The sequence below is a fragment of the Capra hircus genome, chromosome 25 (genome assembly GCF_001704415.2).
Source record: "Capra hircus breed San Clemente chromosome 25, ASM170441v1, whole genome shotgun sequence".
NCBI classification, from domain to species: Eukaryota; Metazoa; Chordata; class Mammalia; order Artiodactyla; family Bovidae; genus Capra; species Capra hircus.
The window spans coordinates 26181355-26199801 of NC_030832.1; the positions used below are offsets into that span (position 1 = coordinate 26181355).

Here is an 18447-nt window from a genome sequence, read left to right on the forward strand (position 1 = left end):
GGGAACAGCTGTTGTTTATGTCTTTCTTCTCTCTCCTGGAAACAGCCACTTAGTTCATGGGCTGACTCTTCCAGTCTTTAAAGGGGTGGGTACAAGATCTAAACCTGACCAATTGGAGCACTCGAGGCCTCTGGCTACAGATCAAACCAATGGAGTCACTTCAGGACTGCTGGAATTCTTACTGTTGAGGTTGTTAGTAAGCTGTAAGCCTGGAGCTGTCAGGGGCTTGTGGGTGAGGTGAACTTTCTGAAAATCTGAAGCCAAAGCAAAGAGAAGCAGAGGTCCAGGGACTGATGGCTTCCTCTGAAGATCTAGATTCAGTCATGTCCAAAGTCAATGAAGTCACTGAAATTTTTAGTTACACAGCCCAGTGAGTTCAAGTAACACTATCACCTGCCACTGAACACTCCTTCACACACATTAAGACAGAAAAGGTGAGAGTCCTGGGATCTGTCAGAATAACCAACAGTTTATTAAAAGCTTGCTGTAGGGCTCTGTGCCAGCCCCATAGCTGGGAGGGGCTCTCATGACTGCCCCCAGGCCTGGGAGCAGCCCCTTCCAAGGTTTTTATCTTGTTCACTTGCCCCAGCTCTGATCTCAATTAAAAAAAAAAAAAAGATAAAAGGACAAGACGGCACAGGACGTCAGACAGCAACGGGGGAATGAAGAGACCCAGGCATCCTGACCCCAAGACCCCATCCTGATCTCCTTTCAGGAAGGCCTTTTCCTCCCGTTCTTCCCTCCCAGGCCCCAGACCTGCTCTGCCACATCCCAAGTCTGGGGGCCTGGCGTCCCCAGTCCATGGCCCCATTCCAGGGGGTAGTATAGTTCTCTTTATATAATATATCTAGACCCACCCTTCCCCCTCCCCCAGGGGACTAGATAAATATTTGACACGCATATCTCCCTCCTTTCCCGAGGCCGTGATGGAGAGAAACCCTGGCACCATGGTGGGGAGGCAAGGGCTCCCGGCCAGCCTTGAGGCACCTATGCCTAAGCTGGCCTTGGGCCGCTGGCCAGCCCAAGAAGCTCATGAGATGAGGTCTGAGGGGAGGAGCTGGAGCCAACATCCTATCCCCCACCCTTGGGTGGACCTCAGGCTTACAGCCCTCCAGGATCAGGCTCCACCCACCCCTGCCTCATTCATCTGCTCATATCCACCTTGTACTTCAGGAATAGAAGTGGGAGGAACCATTGAGGATGTGGGAAGCGACACTGGTGCTGCGGCTCAGAGGCCCAGGCACTGCAGCAGCAGGTGGGCCCACACTGTCACTGCCACTGCCCCCTGAGGCTGCTCGCCGCAGGGGCTGGGGGCTGTTTCTTAGCAGCAGCAGGGCTCCACCACGGGGTGTGCCACTCTGTGCCGGGGGCCCCAGCCAGTTTGGGGGACCCGGGGGAGCCAAGAGAGCAGGCTGACGCCAGGCTGGGGGTGGCATGCCTGGTGGAGGAGGGCCATGGCTCCAGTGTGCCCCTGAACGAGGAACCGGCCGGGAGGGCCAGGCGGGGGCAGGGGGTGGAGCAGGATAGCCCTGGGCAGCAGCCTCAGCTGGGATGCCCCCGAGAGCCATACTGGAGAAGCCCAGCCTCATGCTCTCTGCATCGAAAGCCTCAATCTCACGGGCCTGCCGCTCAAGCAAACTCCGGATTCGCTCAGAGCGCCCTGTCTGCAGGGCCAGCAGCTCCTCTTCCACCTGGGGTACCCAGAAGAGAGGTTAAGAGGATCCAGGATGGGGGCTGCCCTCCCCAGCCCATCCTGGAAGCCCAGCCCTCTCACCCGCTGCTCCAGCAGGGCCCGCCTCAGGGCTACTCTCTGCTCCAGCTCCCGCAACTCCCGTTCATGCTGACTCTCCGTGCGGATCTTGATCTTGCTCTGGTAAGCATTGAGCAGCTCCAGCTCTTGTTGCAGCTGCTGCCGAAGGGCCTGGAACTCTGCTTCCTGGGTTTCATCAAGCCGCAGCTAGAGATCAGGAAGAACAAGTTTTAAGGGCCTCCTCCCCGACCCCCACAATCCTCCCCTGCCCCAGTAGGCCTGGGCCCTAAGGTGTCAAGAAGCACCAAGTCTCAATATCTATCAGAATGAAAGGTCATCATACCCTGTGACACAGCAATTACACTTCCAGGAATTTATCCCCCACGTATACTTGCACATGTGCTCGAAGATGTTCACTGAAGCGTTGTAATAGCAAAATACTGGAAACAACCTAAACGTCCACCAATAAGGGATGGGTTAAATAAATCATGGTACATCCATACCATGGGAAATTCTATGCTCTTAAAAAAAATGAGACATGTACTGACATGGAAAGATGTCCAGGAAATATTCGGTGGAAAAAGAAGTTAAGAGGACAGTTTGCAAAGTGATTCCATTTTGGTTTAAGTCTTTAATATAATTTCCAAATACGCATAGGAAAAAGAAATCTAATACAATTCATTTTTAACAATTACCTCTGAGAGGTGGGATTAGGTGAGGGAATGGCAAATGAATAAGGACACTTTCACTTTTTATATTGTTTTACTTTAAGTGGCCCATTCCTGTGTCATGTGATCACTAACATCAACCTTCAAAACCCTCCAACTGGCCTGAAGGCCACACTCATTTTGATTTGCTCCCTGTTCACACATTAAACTAACTCAGGCCCAGGAAAAAAGTACAGCCATTCTTTCCTTGGTGGTTCTCGGTGGAGTAGGCAGGCTGGCTTTGTCAAGACCTTAAGAAAATATTTAAAGGGAAATAAGAAAACTGTTGCAGAGAATCCCAACAGTGGGAAGAGTATCTGAGTTTCCCAAGAACAAAAAGCCCCCTCTCTCTACACTTCCCACTTTCAGTGTTCACAGCTAAGCTGGAAATATCAAGGCCAACCTCCACCACGCTCCCTCCCTGGACCCCAGGCCTCACCGCCTGTGAGCTGAGCATCTCTGAGATGGACTGGTCGTACTGCTCGGCTAGGATTGCCAGCTTGCGGGTCTGTTCTTCCTTGAGCCGCTTAAGGAGGCTCTTGTGCTGAGCTTTGGGCGTGGTCTCCAGCAAATGGGCCCGCAGAGCCTTGTACTGCCGAGTCTGGATCTTACACGTCTCCTGGAACTGCTTCTTGATCTGCAGCTCCTTAGACTATGCAGTGGACGGACCAAAGGGAGATGGGGGCAGGGGGAAGGAGGAGGAACAACCGGGGAGAGGGGGAGAAGAAAGAGAGGAGGAGAGGAGACAGCAGCAGAGACAGGGAGAGGGAGAGAAACAGAAAACATGTTAGACAGAGGGGGCGGGGGAGCTGTATACAGACAGGCACGGAGAGATGGGGTTGTGTGGAGAGATCAAGAAGATGCTCAGTGGGCAAGAGGCGCAAAGAGAACAAGACAGCTTCCAAGAGCATGCTCAGAGTTGGGTGGACAACTCACAAGAAACAGCAGGAGAGTTCATGAAAGGGAACTGAGAATCTTTCAAGTACTGAGTGCACACAAGGAAGTTTTGACCATGCAGAGGAGGAAGAAAATATGACCTAGGATAGATGCCTGTGAGCAGATACAGAATATACACGAGTGAGAAAACCAAGTCATTCAACACACCCATGGAAGACAGCAACAAAGCTGAGGAGACAGAGGAAGTCCCAGGTTCATCAGCTCAGGGTGGGAGGGAGGGAAGAATGATAAGCACCAAGCCAAGAAATGGGTAAGAAAGGGTGGCCCCATTTCGGGTCACACAAGGGAAAGGGGCAAAGGCGGTGGCCAGAAAGGGCCTGACAAGTTCAACAGGCCAGCAGCTGCCACCCTGACCAGACCTCCACATTCCAGCCCAGACTTTGTGCACTCAGCTCCCACTCCAAGCCCACAACCAATCCCATTTCCATGGCCCCCACACTTTTGGGCCCCCAAACTCACCACCCCCTACTGGGGATGGTTTGCAGTCCCATCCCCCAGCCCTGATGCCAGGAGAGAAACTCAGCTCCCAGACAGAAGGGAACCACACAGGGAGTGGGTTGGGAGAAAAGGCAGTGAACGAGGACGAAAAGGACCCAGGACCTGAGCACTCTCTGGGAGGAATCCACATACAGGGGAACCGTGGGACCAAGCAGCTCAACAGGGGCCCAGCCCTGCCGAGCTGGTAGTGGTCATGGTGCAATGAAGCTATGAAGGTAGAAAAGATGAGGCTGAGGAGTGAAAGGGGTTGAGATAACGTAGATGGGGTGAAAAGGTCATGGAACTGGGGGCCAAGGGTCCAGACTGGGGGCATACCGGGGAGGCTAGGCGGCAGGACAAAGCAGACAGAGGCAGCCTGGGCCAAAAGTACAGTTCCGCTCAGATATTTTATTTGTGTTTGTCTTTTTCTTCTTTTTTTTTTTTTTTTGGTGGGGGAAAGGGGACAGGTTGGAAGGGAGACAGAAAAACAAAATCAAAGAGAGAGAAAAAAAAAAACATGACTCTTCCCACCCATTGCCACCCCTGGCCCCAGGCCTGAGTCGATGAGGGTGAGGATGAGCACACACACAGCGGGAGAACAGCAATAACTTAGGGTGGGGAGGAGCATCAGGAGAACACAAAGCATCGTCTCCAGACTCCATGGCAGAGGAGGCTGCCTGTCTCGAGGCTAAAGGGCTGGGGGGTGAGGGGTGGGGTGTGGGGTGTGGGGTGAATGGGAGAAGAGGGCAGGGAATGGAGAAACTTCACTGAGTAGTGGGAGATAAAGTGCTCAATGCTCTGGATTCGGGCTGGGGAGGAGCTGGAGTTGGTCACCTCCAGGGAGGTGGGGCCCGGGACTGGCGGGCTCTGGATCTCCGCCCAGCGAGCATCCCTGGCGGTGGCTGGTGGGAGGCAGGAGGGCCCAGGCGGCGCTGGCTGCGTGGAAGCAGCCGGGGGATACGGCTGGGCCGCTCACCCCGAAGCAGGCCCCAACTGGCCAGTGTGTGGACGGCCCAGGGGGGCAGGTGGGTGGCTAAACTTTGGCTGGCCCGGGCCAGGCGCCAGTTCCAGCCCTTGCACAGGGCCCAAAACCTGGCCAAAAGGGCTAGTGGGTGTCGGGCAGTGCGAGGATTACTCCGTCGGGGCCCAGGGACAGGAATACGGCTGCGGAAGCCATCCTTGTTGGTCTTGGGGTACAGTGCAAATAGGCCCCGGTCCCCCACAGCCCCGCAGCCCTGCAGGGCCCGGAAGACCATGGGTGACAGGCGCAGCAGAGCCCGCAACCAGAGTCGAGAAATGCCCCGGCGCATCCGGGGGCCCTGCTGTTGCACCCATTTGCCCCCTGCCGCCAGAGCTGCCAGAGGTAGAGCCAGGCCTGGCCAGGCGAGGAGCCAGGCAGCCCCAAGGCCCAGAGGGACGCCCAGGAGGCCTCGGCGCCAGCTCAGACTGAGGACGGCCCCCAGTGCAGTACCCTGAGCCAGGAGTAGGAACAGACTGGGGGGCACGTGCAGAGCTGTACAAAGAAGTAGGTAGGAGGCCCCCAGGCCCACCAGCCCCACTTCAAGAGCCAGCAGGGCTGCCTGCAGGCCGCCCCCACCCTGGGCCGCCAGCAATGGGAGCAGCAGTAGAAGTAGTAGGGGCAAGAGGCCTGAAGAGGACCCCACTGCAAAGGAGAGTCCAGCCAGGAGGCCATGGGACAGGAGTCCAGGGAGCTGGCTAGTAGTGCCTGGCCTCAAATGTGTTGGAGGGGGTTCCGGGGGGATGTCTGGTGAGGGGCAGCCATCTCCAGGATCCCTTGGGGTCCTAAATGGAGCCCCCTCCTCCTCTTCCTCTTCCTCCTCAGGGACTGGGGTCAGTGCAGGACCCTGGACCCAGTCAAGCTCAAACTCCTCACCCAAGAGGCTGCCATCCTCCTTCCCCCACAACCTCCATTCCACTGATGCCTCCTGGCCCACAATGCTCCTCTCCTGCAGTGCTGGGGATGGCACTCTGAGCTCCTCTGTCTCCTCCTCAGGTAGCCCCCAAACCTCCTCATCAACTAAACTCTCATGGTTTTGTGGACTGGGGCTAGCGGTCCCTGACTCTTCCCCCAGTATCCTCTGCTCCTCTGGCTCCACGGCAGCCCCCCTCTTCCCCAGAACCCTCCTCTCGGGAACTGCTTCCTCCTCCTCTCCCAGCATCCTTTGGTCCGGGACTGCCTCCTGGCCAGGTGAGCGGGGCTGCTCCTCTCTAGGGGCACCTGTGTTAGGTGGTCCCACAGCCCCAGGAACGGGGAGCGGGAGGCCCGGGGGACGCTGGCCTGCACGTACTTTGAGGCTCTTGGGCTGCTGGCGAACCTGGGCCGCGTGCTTCTGCCGCAACTCCTGCTCACGCCGCTTATTGTACTCCAGCTGGTTGCCCAGCTCCGTCTGGTGCTGCAGGCGGGTGAGCTCAGCCCGAGTGCGCTGCACAGCCTGTAGCTGCCGGAGCTCCAGCTCCCGCGTGGCCTCATGCTGCCGCAGCAGCAACGCACACTCCAAGTCCTTCTGTGTCTGTTTCTTGTTCAAGTCCTGAGGCAAAAGGGAGGCAGGGGCCAGAAAGCGGTTAGGACGCCTTGTGAGTGTCAAGGAAATAAGAGCCCCAGGACTTCTTGGCAAGGGAACTGACGGTGGGGAGATGAGGGGTATGGGTGAAAGGGAAAAGGGTGCCAAACTCCTGGCAGGCTGGGAACTCAAGTGTGGTCTGGTGGGCACAAGAAGTCAGAGAGATGCTAAAGAGAAGACAGCGCACAACATGAATGAGGGCAGAGAGGAAAGATGGTCCCAAGTGAGGCAGATTAAACAGGGCAGGAGCCTAGGACCTGGGAGGCGACAGGGGGAGGGGGAGGCCTACCTCTCGCAGCAGGTCCTGGTCTAAGCTGTGGCGCGCCAGCAGCATCTTGCGCTTGTACTGGCGACACTGCAGCTCAAAGTACTGGCGCTGCCGCCGCAGCAGCCCAGCCTCCTCCTCTGCCTGGCACTGCTGTAGCTGCTCCTTCTGCCGCAAAAGCCACTCAGCCTTCTCCCGCTTGGGGGTGCTGGGGTTCTCCTGGAGTTCCTAGGAAAGGGCAGTAGGAGAGCCAGGGGGTCAAGGCCTGCCTCACCCCCCACCAAGCCCACCCACAGCTCCGGTCCAAACTCACCTCCTTCAGCTGCTCCTTCCGCAGTTTGTAGGTTCGCTTCTGCGCCTCCAGCAGGGCGGCCAGCTCCTTCTTCTGCTGCCCAAGGATGTGCTGCTGGAACTTCCGCTCCTCAGCCTGAGCGGCTCGCGCCTCCTTCTCCCCGATGGCCTGGTGCCGCCGGGACAGCTTTTCGGCCTCAGCCCCAAAGCCAGCCCGCTGTGCCTCGAGCTCCCGCTGCAGCCGCGCACTGTGCTCCTCGCGCTCACCCCTCAGCCGTGACTCCAACGCCAGCAGCTGTTTCTGGTGCTGTCGTCGCATCCGCTTATAGCCACTCAGCTGCTCCCGCAGGGCTGAGTCCTGCTCATGCTCCTGAATCTGGCGGCTGACCTGGGGAGGGAGAAAGGATGAGGAGTGGGGCGCACCTCTGGCCCCGTGTTATTAACACACACACCGTCTTTGTGCTGTATGGGCAAGAATGTGAGGTTTCAATGCATGGGTTTAATTCTCATTTGGTACCTTCCTCACTTAACCTTTCTGAGCCTGCCACCTCCACTGGAGAATGGAGACATCATCTCCCTCATGGGTTGGTGTGACCGCATCAGACAAAAAAAGGGATTGAACATGGGACAATTCAGATTGATCCAAAAGAGTAAAAGAATCAAGACAGACCTGGGCCCAGATCCCCAGCTCTGCCACTTCCTAACCATGTGACTTCAAGAAAGTTAATGCTGCTAAGCCTCAGTTCTGTCACAAGAGACAATAACACCTCCTCATAGTGGGCTGTGGAGATTAAGTTCGCTACCTATGTAATAGTGTCTAGAATACTCTGAACTAGAAAGTGATTGTTCCTTCCCCTTCAACAAACACTGAAGACCCTTTACAGCCCAGGTATGGAGGCAGAATACAGACCATAGGATGCTGGATGATAAGAACACTGGATCTGGATGCCCTCATCTGAAGTTTGAACTCAGATCCCATTGTTCAAAGGCTATGTCAATGGCCCCAAACTAGTTCAGGTGGCCAAATCCTTAGAAGTCCCAGACCTCTCTCACAGTATCACAAAGCACCAAGCATCAGAGGGTCTTTAGAGTTATCCTAGCAGAACAACCAGTCATAAGGAGAGGCTAAAAGAACACAACAGACCAACCAATGGCCTCCAAGAGGACTGTCAACACAGCTAAACAAGAACGTAATCTAAAAGTCTACTAAAATTATAGACAAAAAATTCTATCTTAGGGAAACAGTTTTCCTATCAACTGAGGGAAAAAAAACCCCCAAACGCCATGCCTTTATTTTAGGTGAGGACCAAGGTACTGGTTACAGAATTTGAGAACTACTAAACGGAGCCCTTCTGAGTCACAACTGTGTCATCTCTTAAATGGAATCATATCCTCACCCTCCCAGAAAAGCTGGAAGGATTAAATACAGGCAGGTGTGGGGGCCGGCAAGCCAATTACTGGTACAGGCAGATACCTATATACCATCTCTGCTCTCCAGGGGCACAGAATCCAGCAGACCTGTCACAATGCTGTTCAGGAGCACCAAAGCACAGAACACAAAGCACCTGGCTGGCCAGGAGCCTGGGAAGACACACTAGGAGATGCTCTTTAAGTCAAGTCACAAAGACAGGGTGAGAGTTGGGCAACATGACCAAAACAGTCTACTGAGAGAAGGGAGGTGAGGGGGGAGGATTTAGGTGAGACAGTCGAGGTAAGAAGGAAGTGACAGCAACAGAGTCTGGAATCTGGACTTAATCACACCCCACAGGGAGAAAGCCATTTCTGAACTTAAATAGTCTGGGGGACCTAGGATGGCTGTGCTTACCAGGGAGGCAGTACGGATGGTGGCAAAGTGGTCCCTGTTGCGGCAGTAGGCCCGTCGGCGGGCTGAAGAGGTGGTAGAGGAGGGAGCTGGGGCCGCAGGTGGCTGGAGAGGCCCTGGGGTCATCTCTGGCTGATAAGGGTCATCATAGAGGTTATCAGAGCCCTAGAGGAAGAGAAGGTGGAAGGAATGCCCGAGTCTCAGAGGTCAGAGGGTCCAGAGAGAATTCCCTGAAGACCCAGTCAGACCTGGAGTAGGGCCCTGTGGCTGTCAAGCCTGCTCAGGCACAGCTGCATACCGGCAGCCGGTGGATGATGGAGCTGTGGGAGGTGACTGTGTGCTCTCCCTCCTGCATCATGGCCATCTCCCGGGCTTCAGGACCTTCCTCCTCCTCCTCCTCCTCTTCCTCCTCCTCTTCTTCCTCCTCATTATCAGAGGCATCTGCCAGGCTGTTGACTGAGCTGCTCTGGCTGGAGGCGCTGATGGACATGCTGGGCACTGAATGGCTACTCTCTAGACTGGTCAGTGTCCCGGCCCGGTGCATGTAGGGCTCTGCCTCCTGTGGACAGGACATGGGCTTGTTGGGCAGGGAAGGTGAAGGGCAAGGCAAGTGCACGTGGAGGTAGCACACGGAGACAGAGGGTATGAAGAGGGGTGGGGGAGCGGGACCAAGCAGCTGCTCAGAGGCAAGTACAACATGGTGGTGAAGATGGCAGCAGGGCACCCTGGGTCACCTCCTCCTCCTCTGGGGCTTCCGCGCCAGGGCCATTGGGCGCTTCCTGGAACAGGATCTTCTTCATCTTGCGGTACTGCAGGTTGTCCAGCTCCCGAACAGCATCCTTGGTCCTCTGGATAAGGTCCATGATGACTGTGGGTGGCCGCTCACGGAGCACAAAGCGGTGCTGGGGAAGAGAACACTGAGGCCTGCTGCCCGGCACCCCCGTACCCCACCATCCCACGGATCCCGGCATTCCCTCTGGCCTGAGGCACTCCCCTGGGGCCCGTGCCCACCACAGCCTGATGCTGGCCTTGTCCCAAGCCCTCCTCCCACATTAATTTTTACCACCCAATCTCTACTCCCCAGACACTCTTGTTCCTCCAGGCATGGCTGACAGGCAAGAATAGCCAGAGACCTGGATTCTAGTCCAGGTTTTCAAAGTGTTCTGTGCCCCTGAACATGTCATGAGGCTTCTTTGGGCCTCACAAGGCATCCCACAGTTATAAAATAAGTGGATCAAACTAGACAGTTCCCAACTAGGGGTCCTAGGGCCCCCATGGATCTCTGAAGGAATGTGGGCCCCTCTATTTTTGATAACTTGAAAAACACCTAGGGAAATCCTACATTCACCCACGACAAGGTTACATAGGCTTTTGGCTTGAATTACATTAGATCAGTGTGGTAACCCTGGTTATCGTACGCTGACCAGAAGCTCTGACTTGCAATTATATGTCTTGGATTAATGAAAGATGTGAAAACAAATTATTACTTAATAAAAGCAGTCTCCTAGACAAACTCTTGCAAAACAGAGTCCACTGGGCACTGGGGATATGTGTGGGAATTCATAAATGAAGTTCTTGGTAGAGAAGAATCAGGAATCACTACTTTCACTGAGGGGTTTCTGTGATTCCAACAAACTTCAGTTCTAGGAGAATGCTAGGTCAGTGAGCCCTCACCTTCAGAAGAACCTCTGAGGTTGGTCTGTCTTGAGGGATTTTCTGAAGGCAGGAGTCGACAAAATTCCGGAAGTACTCAGACCTAGAAGTCACAGGAGGGTAAGAATGGGGTGGAGAGGACATGAGTCAGGCAGCCTGACCCCTATGGCCTAACCCCTGGGCCCAGAAACCCCAGTCCTCACCAGTGTCCTGACTGGAGCACGGGGGACTCGTTCTGTGCAATGTGGTATAAGGCACTCATCGCATTCATGTTAAACAGCGGTGGTTTCCGTTCCGCTACAGAGAAAGGTCAAGGGGGAGAAGGTGAGAGCTGGCAGGTGGGCAGAGGAGACTGAAATTAAAATCAGAAGACTCTGGTCCACACCCCCGCTCCCCGACCCTAAGCAATTCCCATAACCTCCATCAATTCCTTCCTCTCTTAAGATATAATATCCAGTCTTTCCGCTGCACATGGGTAGAACAGGGATCAGAGAAAACAACACATGCAAAAGCACCAACAAAGGCAGAGGGAAGCACATTCACTTGCCAGCCCAGCTAATATTTACCAGGTGCCCAATGAGAGCAAAAAACTTGCTTAGGTACTGGAAAAGATAAACAGACAGGCCTTGTCTTCAAGGAATCTCCAGTCTAACAGAGAAGGTTAAATGAGACTCAACAAATAACATCAAGTTCAAAGTGCTAGTAACTGGCCTAAGAACAAAACAGTAAATGGCTGGGAAGCCAGGCCTTTAAGTTGGCCCATTTGCAGTAGTTTCAGGGAAGCTTGTTTGGAAAAAGGAATAATGGAGGTAGGCCTTAGTTCAGAAGTTGCAAGCCAGAAGCCCCTTGTGGCCCAGACAAATGTTTTGTGTTGTTTTGGTTTGGGCCTTGACAATGATCTTTACATTCTGACACTAGCAACGAAATAACCTAAATTTCCAGTTTCTTTTTTAAAAAATTAGATCTGGTGAAATGAAGCCTACATTCCTGCATAACAATGGGCTGGAGCTAAACAATAGCTGCCTGTTCTCCTGGGAACAGCAACCTCCAGTTTGCATTAGTCTCCTCCATACTGCTTCTCTGACACCAACTGAGTATCAGTTGCCACTTACAATCAAGATTGATGGTTTTTTTCTATAATAGAGAAACAGTTTTCTGTGCACATTTCTGTACCAAAAACCAGCAATAAAATGGATAGCTCTGGATTTTTCTTATACTGGCTTTCTTCGCATACTTCCATCGCCTATCTGTTCACAGCCTTAAATGGTAAGTGTGTAGACAGAGGGAAAGGCAAGCCCAAATCTCCAACCTCAGGCCAAGGACACGGTACAAAGGTAATTAACAGGAAATATTCATAGCACACTTAGGGGTGGAGCTTGTAAAGGGGAAACCCAGCCTTTAGGGAGCAAGAGCCTTAAGCTTGGTGTAAGTAAGAATGGGGATGGCTTCAGTTTTGGAAGGCAACAGGGAGGCTCTGAGGAGAGAAAACAACAGCACATCTCTGATGTAAAAGAGAATGCAAGGAAGAAGAGACTGGCAGTGGGAAAGATCACGACAGGAAGTTCTTGGTAAGAGTAACTAAAAGCATCTCTTTCTTGGGCACCTATTTTGTGCCTGGTACAGTTGTTCCAACAGCACTGGCTGGCAGAAAAGAGAACCTCAACATGGCTTCAAGACCTCATGAACTCACTGAACCGAACTCTTTGGCCTTATCACTCACTGCTCTTTGCTACCAACTAAAGCTAGTCTCAGCTTCACAGGCCTGCTCCTCATTCTCTGTCTATAATGCTTTTCTCTACAAGCCTTCCAACAGTTACCTATTATTTGTTGTATGGTTCTGTTTAGACATCTCTGCTACAAGAAGACCTTCCTCAGCCCCTAACTAGGTCAAGTCCCTTGTTTTCTGGTTGTACTGTTCCTATATCATTTCCATTCAGCTTTTATCACATAGAGAAAAAATGCCTACTTACCCCACTTGAATGTAAGTTCCAAGAAAGCAGGAACCTCATTCACTGGTATACCCTCAGAACCTACTAGCACAGTGCATGGTACTTAGTGAGAACTCAAAAAAAAAAAAAGATTTAGAACTAGAGTAGTGGACAGGAAAAGATGAATGCTATGAAATCTTTTGGCCTAAGAAATGGCAGGGTTTGACAGCTGCTTGTACTGGGAATCAAGGGTCCTCAAAATGGACAGGTGCCTGAAAGCCTCAGAGGATGGGACAGTATAGGGATAAAGTAAGAAAAAGAGAAAGGAGTGGAGAGAAAAGAGAATAAAGGAGCAGAGAGACGAATGTCCTTACCCAGCTCGATGCAGGTTATGCCTAAGGACCAGACATCCACCTTGCCATCGTATTGTCCCTCATCCATCGCCAGGATCACTTCTGGAGCCATCCTGGGAGAATGGTCAGGAGAGAGAGGCTAATCACCCGCCCAGACCCTGCCAACTCTTGCTCCCAACATCCCGGGAGCTCTCTCCATTCACCACCACTCCCACTCACCAGTACGGGGTGCCCACGAAGGAGTTGGCAGGTGCCATGATGGATGCAGAGCCGAAGTCCCCCAGTTTCACCAAGCCTGGCTCTGACAGCAGGATGTTTCCAGCCTTCACATCCCTGCCGAAGGGAAAGCAAAGGGGTAAGACATGCATCTCAGGAAGGCTGGGCAGGGGCTTTGGCCAAGAAGACTACAGCCCAGCACAAAGAGGGGTGGTACGCAGAACACTAGCTCCCTCCCAGCCATCACCAGTGCTGCTTGTACCTATGAATCATGTTGTGGGAGTGCAGATAAGCCAGGCCCTGAAGGGCCCCGTGGGTCACAGCTGCAATCTCCACCTCCTGAAGGGGCTTCTTGTGCACTGGGGAGTAAGGGAAAACCATCAAAGGAGGGAGTCCAGGGTGGGGCTGAAACTACTTCCCCTTTACCCATCCCCTACAGCTTCTCTGCTCTTCTCCCTTCTCCCACTTGTTGGCCAAAGAATCACTTACCTTCCAGAAGGTCAGAAGCTGAACCCAGGCAATACTCCATCACCAGCTATGGAAGGGTCAAGGGTCAGAAATCAGCACACCTGGCCACCCCTGGCCTAGCTCGCTCGGGGAGAGATCCAAAACAGAGGGGTTCCTTGCCTAGCCACTACTTAAGCAATGCCCCCCCGGGGTAATAACAGGGAGAAAGGACAACTGAGAAAACAAAAAGGTGGGGGAAGTCCCTGGAGTTAGGACCTCCTTTAGAAAGAGCCCAAGAGGTCACTACCAGCAGCAGCTGAATCCCAGCATTCAATCTCCTGCTCCTCCAGCCCACGTGCCCCACTTCAACTGCTAACAGGCTACGTCACTCTTCAGCCTCTCCTTCTGGATGCACAATATGACTTATGAGTTTGTTTGAGGACTAAAAAGGTTGGGAGAAATTTCCTCCCTCCCAAGATCTGCATGACAACACCCTGAACAGGGTCCACCTTGGAGACTAAACCAGGATAAGGACAGGCCTGAGTACTGGCAAAGATGATGAGGGCAGAGTCGGGGGCTAGCTCACCCAAGCTGTGTGCTCCCTCAGGTAACAGCCCCGGTACTGAATGGTATTGGGATGCCGAAGCTTCTGTAGGAACCGCACCTCCTTGATGATGTCCTGCCATTTCTGAGAGAAGGTAAGAAAGGGGAGGAGAGGTTTACTTAGCCTGTATCTTAAGACTGGGGTCCTCGGCATCCTACCCAGTCTGTCAAGCTCAACCTACCTCATTTGACTGCTTTCCACTGTAGGACATCTTCTTGATGGCCACCACCTCACTATTCCGGACATCCCGGGCCTGAGGACCAGACCAGAAGGTAGTGAAGGTCCCCATAAAGCACTGGGCAGCAAGAAGACTTGCTGGCCCAGTAGGAGAGGGCAGGAAAGGCTGGTGTGGTGGAGGAGAGGAGCATACAGGGCTGTCTGGAGGTCCACAGTGGGGAGACAGTCCCTACCCCACCCTCCCAAGCTTTAACTCACAAAGTACACAGCTCCAAAACTGCCATGGCCAATCTCGCGGAGGTCAGAAAAGAGCTTTTCTGGGTCATCCTTGAAGAAAAGCTCAGCCACATCGGGGTCCTTCAGGCTTCCGGCCCGGCCCCCAGCTGGCATGGTGGCCCCTGGGGGCCCTGAGAGTGGGGCTTGACCTGGTGAAGAGAAGGGACCCTTAGAACAAAGACCGGGCCCTCAGAGAGAGAAAGGAGCCAGCCCCTCAAGTTTCTGCTTTCTCCCCTAGTTCCGACAAGGGGGAGGCACTACTAAGGAAGGGAGGGGGAGATTAGGAACAACATCAAAGCTCCAAAAAAAAAATGAAGTTGCTCTGGCAACCAGAGTACGGGGGGCTGGGTCCCTGGAGTCCCTAAAACTGAAGGAAGACTGGGAGTTCAGCATCCTCACCAACACCCTCAGCCCTCAACAAGTTTCATTTCCCCATAACTCCTAAATCTCCCCTCAAGAATAAAGATTCTGCCTCCCAGCTAGAGCCCCATGTCCCCAAGTGTCCTGTCCCACAAGTCCCATGCCCCAAATATTTCCAGGCACCTTCCCATTCCCCTTGGCGTGGAGGCCCCCTCCTCCCTCAACCTCTCACACTCTGGAAGAGAGCAGGAAACAGCCAGGCCGGAGGCAGTGGAAATCCGGCCATTGTTACAAGTGGGTACTGGCCCAGAGGGGCCAGGAGGCTTGCTCTCAAAAAGGGCCAGGGATGCTGTGGCAGGCAGGAGATCCAGAAGGGGAGGACAGAGAGAAATGGCATCTGGCTCTGTGGGCTTGCAATCTAGATTGCCTTACTTGTCCAGTCCAATGGCATACCCATCACACATGCACAGGACACTGGTGGCACAAAGAACATGTACTGAGCATGTGTAGTAAGCACCTTCTGTGCATTATGTCATTCAATCCTCACCACAACCTTATGAGGTGTTACTATTACCCCTGTCTACTTTAACAGCCCTATACAACAAGAAGGGAAGGATCGTTATCACCATTTCACAGATGAGATTGCTGAGGCACAGAAAGGAAGGACTTCTCCAAGGCCAGCGAACAGGCTCTTCTCCTCTCCAGTCAAAAACTCACCCCAAGCTCAGCTCCCTCCTGCAGGAAGCCTCCCCTGACTACCTCAGCTCTTGGGGAGAGCTTCTAGAGCCCACAGTCAGAAAAATATTGAAAACTCCAGCAATACACATCAGTCAAGACCCCCCACCCCCCAGGGGATTCCAGGCCAGGCGCCTGGATAAGCACTTGTTGGAATTTAGGGACAAAGGAGTTTTCAGTGGCACTGGGCTCCCAGGGCAGAGTCCTAGCTCCTTGAAAGCTCCTAACAATCGAACATGCAATTATATCCTGTTGAGCATTGTTTCCTGTTGTGTTGTTCATTTTGTCTCCTCAGCCCAACTGGAAGCTGGAGGGCAAGAAGTAAGCGCGCCTCTCTGGTGGGCCCCCAGGGTGCAGAGGGCTCAGAATAGCCTGGGAGATTGATTGACTGCCCTCAGCCCAGCCCCAAGCAGCTCCCAAGCCCTGTTCTCCATTCTCCTGCCAGCAACCCTGCCAAGCACCCCTCACCCCCACCACACACCCACACACAAAGGCAGGTGCTCAAAACTTGCCAAAGGAATGTTCTTGACCTCTTTACCAGCACCCAGCCAAGAATGCCAACCGAGGACCCCAGGTCACATATAAGAAATGCCAACAAACACCGCAAGGGGCCTCTTTCTCAAATTACAAACATCTGAGTGATTACCAAGGTCTGTGCTAAATCATAACTACCTTCTAAAATGGACAATGCTACCTCCACGCTATAGACAAGGAAACCCAAGCCTGTCCACCCTAAGCTACACTACCAATGCATTTCATCCACAGTGGACAGCAACAGGGCTTTGAGTAAGTTCCTTAACATTTGGTCTTCTCTTCAGTAAAATGGATTAGTGTAGAGCTGTTGTGAAATTTTAAATGAGATCTCATACTTAGGAACATTATGCAGACACTCAGCATATGGATTTTTCCTTCCCTGCCTCCAGAGTCATCACCACAAGGCTTAAATACTTTGGGGATCATTCTGCCCCCTGGCAGCTTGGCTTTAACTGTTAAGAGACATCACTATCATTTGTCGGAAGACACAGCCCTCTTAGGAACCCAGGCCAAAGACGGGGATCATGGTAAAGATGAAGGTCACAGTAGAGACAAATCCATGAGGCAGAAGGCAGGAGCCAGAGCCTCCCATCAGGAAAGGTTCTGAGAACATCCCTCCTAAAAAGGAAGCTCTCCTCCCTCCCATTCTTCAATCTCACCCCAACCCATTCTACTCTGGACCCCTGGCTAAACCTAGGAATAGAAGAAAAGAGATGACAAGAGACAGGTATGGAACAGGGGCAAGACTTGATCAAGGACCTGAGTTCAAATTCTGATTCTGCCACTGTGTGACCTTGGGCAACCTCTCTGGGCCTCAATATGCTCAACTGTAAAATGGGAAGACAGCAATAAAACAGCCCCCCACCACATGAATGGGAGGAGAGATCACATGAGAGCATGGACCTAAAGCACTTTGTAAATGATAAATCTTCTGACAAATGAGATTACTTATACCATCATAGCAAGAGGTTGGAAGGTAACAATAGGTGAGGGGAAATACTGCCAAGAACCCCCAAACACAAATGTACACATACACTTCCTCGAAAGGACAAGAAACCCAACCAGACCAAGCCTGAAGAACAGATAAGCAGACCGACCAGAGGGAGCGGAGGTCTGGGAATTAACACCTCAAAGGAAAGAGAGTTACAATCACGAAGGAGTAACTGTGAGGGGCAAGGTGAACGGGGAGATGACCAGAAGGGTGCAAATCCTTCTGATTAGCTCAAGGACTGTAGGGCGTGACCCCAGGTGACATGACAGACCCCGTCATCTGAGGTCCTCCATCAACTAGATATAAGGAGGGGAAGAGGAAGGGGAAGAAGGTGGCAGCAGAAGGCAAGACTAGCCAGAGGCTGACCACTGGCTCAGCTGGCTTCCCCATCCTGAGCAGAGAGTCTATCCAGGCCCAGCTTTCCAGAAAGCAACCTTTCTTCTCAAGCTAGACACAGGGACCCGCGCCCCTGCACCCCGTGTCTCACCTGGTAGGGGTCACTGTGATGCCCCAGCGCTTCCGCTTCCTCCTGGGGTCCTCCAGCGGCTCTGCCAAGCAGGGAGAGGGGCAAGGAGACCTTTCCCCTCGCCACCTCTTCCTCGGCTTTCGCTCTTCCTGAGGGGCGGGCCCGGGAAGCCTCCCCTGGAGGGGAGGGGGTGACAACCTGGTCTGACCTCGCGGTCCAGTCCTCCTCCTCCTCGAGGGCGACAGTTGCTGAATCCCGGATTTCTGATTGTGGGGTCTGAACCCCAGATATGTGAACGGGGGGAGGCTGAATCTGATATTTGAATTCTTGGGGAATGAACCCCGGACACTGGTGTGCACGGGGTGCTGAACCCCAGATTTTTGAAATCCTATGAAACAGAGCCCCAGGTTTAGAGAGGTTGGGACCCGAGTCCCAGATATCTGGAATCTCAGGGGCTGATACCCGGATATCTGAGAAGCTTGGGGTCAAGCCCGGAAATTCGGGACCCGGGGACTGAGCCCCAGGTCTTCGGCCACCGACAGGGGGCCTACCCGAGGACGTCCGACCGCACGGCCCCTCTCACGCCGGGGTCCGAGGGTGACAGCCCCCACTCCCGCCCCAGCCCCCTCCCTTTCCCCTTCTCTCTCCCGAGGATAGCTGAAAGATTGTAGCGAAGGGCGGTCCCCGTGCCCTCTCTCCCTCTCTTCTTCTCAGTCTCAGCCTCTCTCCGCACCACAGCCCTGGTCTCGTCCCGGTCTCCCTCTCCCTCTTCCTCCCAATTCCAAGATGGAGACCGGGCGGGAGCGCGCAAGCGCGGTAAGGACGCCGGGCCAAGGGGGCGGGGCCCCAAAAGAAA

General features: G+C 53.5%; 1 protein-coding gene across 4 annotated transcripts; it reads right to left on the bottom strand.

Moving 5' to 3' along the window:
• On the bottom strand, nt 450-18400 carry TAOK2 (TAO kinase 2). Of its 4 annotated transcripts, none has more exons than XM_018039942.1 (19): nt 17613-18394; nt 14488-14654; nt 14234-14305; nt 14035-14136; nt 13491-13536; nt 13264-13360; nt 13005-13118; nt 12807-12898; nt 10708-10801; nt 10526-10607; nt 9586-9753; nt 9150-9410; nt 8855-9016; nt 7052-7417; nt 6763-6966; nt 6201-6440; nt 2897-3109; nt 1775-1957; nt 450-1691 (listed from the first exon to the last, which is right to left on the bottom strand). In XM_018039942.1, the coding sequence occupies exons 2-19, from the start codon at nt 14617-14619 to the stop codon at nt 1170-1172; spliced, it is 3150 nt and encodes a 1049-aa protein (XP_017895431.1). In that variant the 5' UTR covers nt 14620-14654; nt 17613-18394; the 3' UTR covers nt 450-1169. The 4 variants fall into 4 exon arrangements, with proteins under 4 accessions (XP_017895431.1, XP_017895432.1, XP_017895433.1 ...); XM_018039944.1 differs by lacking the exon at nt 450-1691 and adding an exon at nt 2094-2201 and having other exon boundaries at nt 1867-1957; XM_018039943.1 differs by lacking the exon at nt 450-1691 and having other exon boundaries at nt 1842-2201.

Bases quoted from the DNA above. Each gene is read 5' to 3' on its own strand.
- TAOK2 (XM_018039941.1), bottom strand. From the start codon at position 14,619: ATGCCAGCTGGGGGCCGGGCCGGAAGCCTGAAGGACCCCGATGTGGCT. The intron at 14,306-14,487 runs GTGAGTTAAAGC...TCTGGTCCTCAG, and splicing joins GTTTTGGAGCTGTGTACTTT to GCCCGGGATGTCCGGAATAG. The intron at 12,899-13,004 runs GTGAGTGGGAGT...CCATTCTCCCAG, and splicing joins TTCGTGGGCACCCCGTACTG to GATGGCTCCAGAAGTGATCC.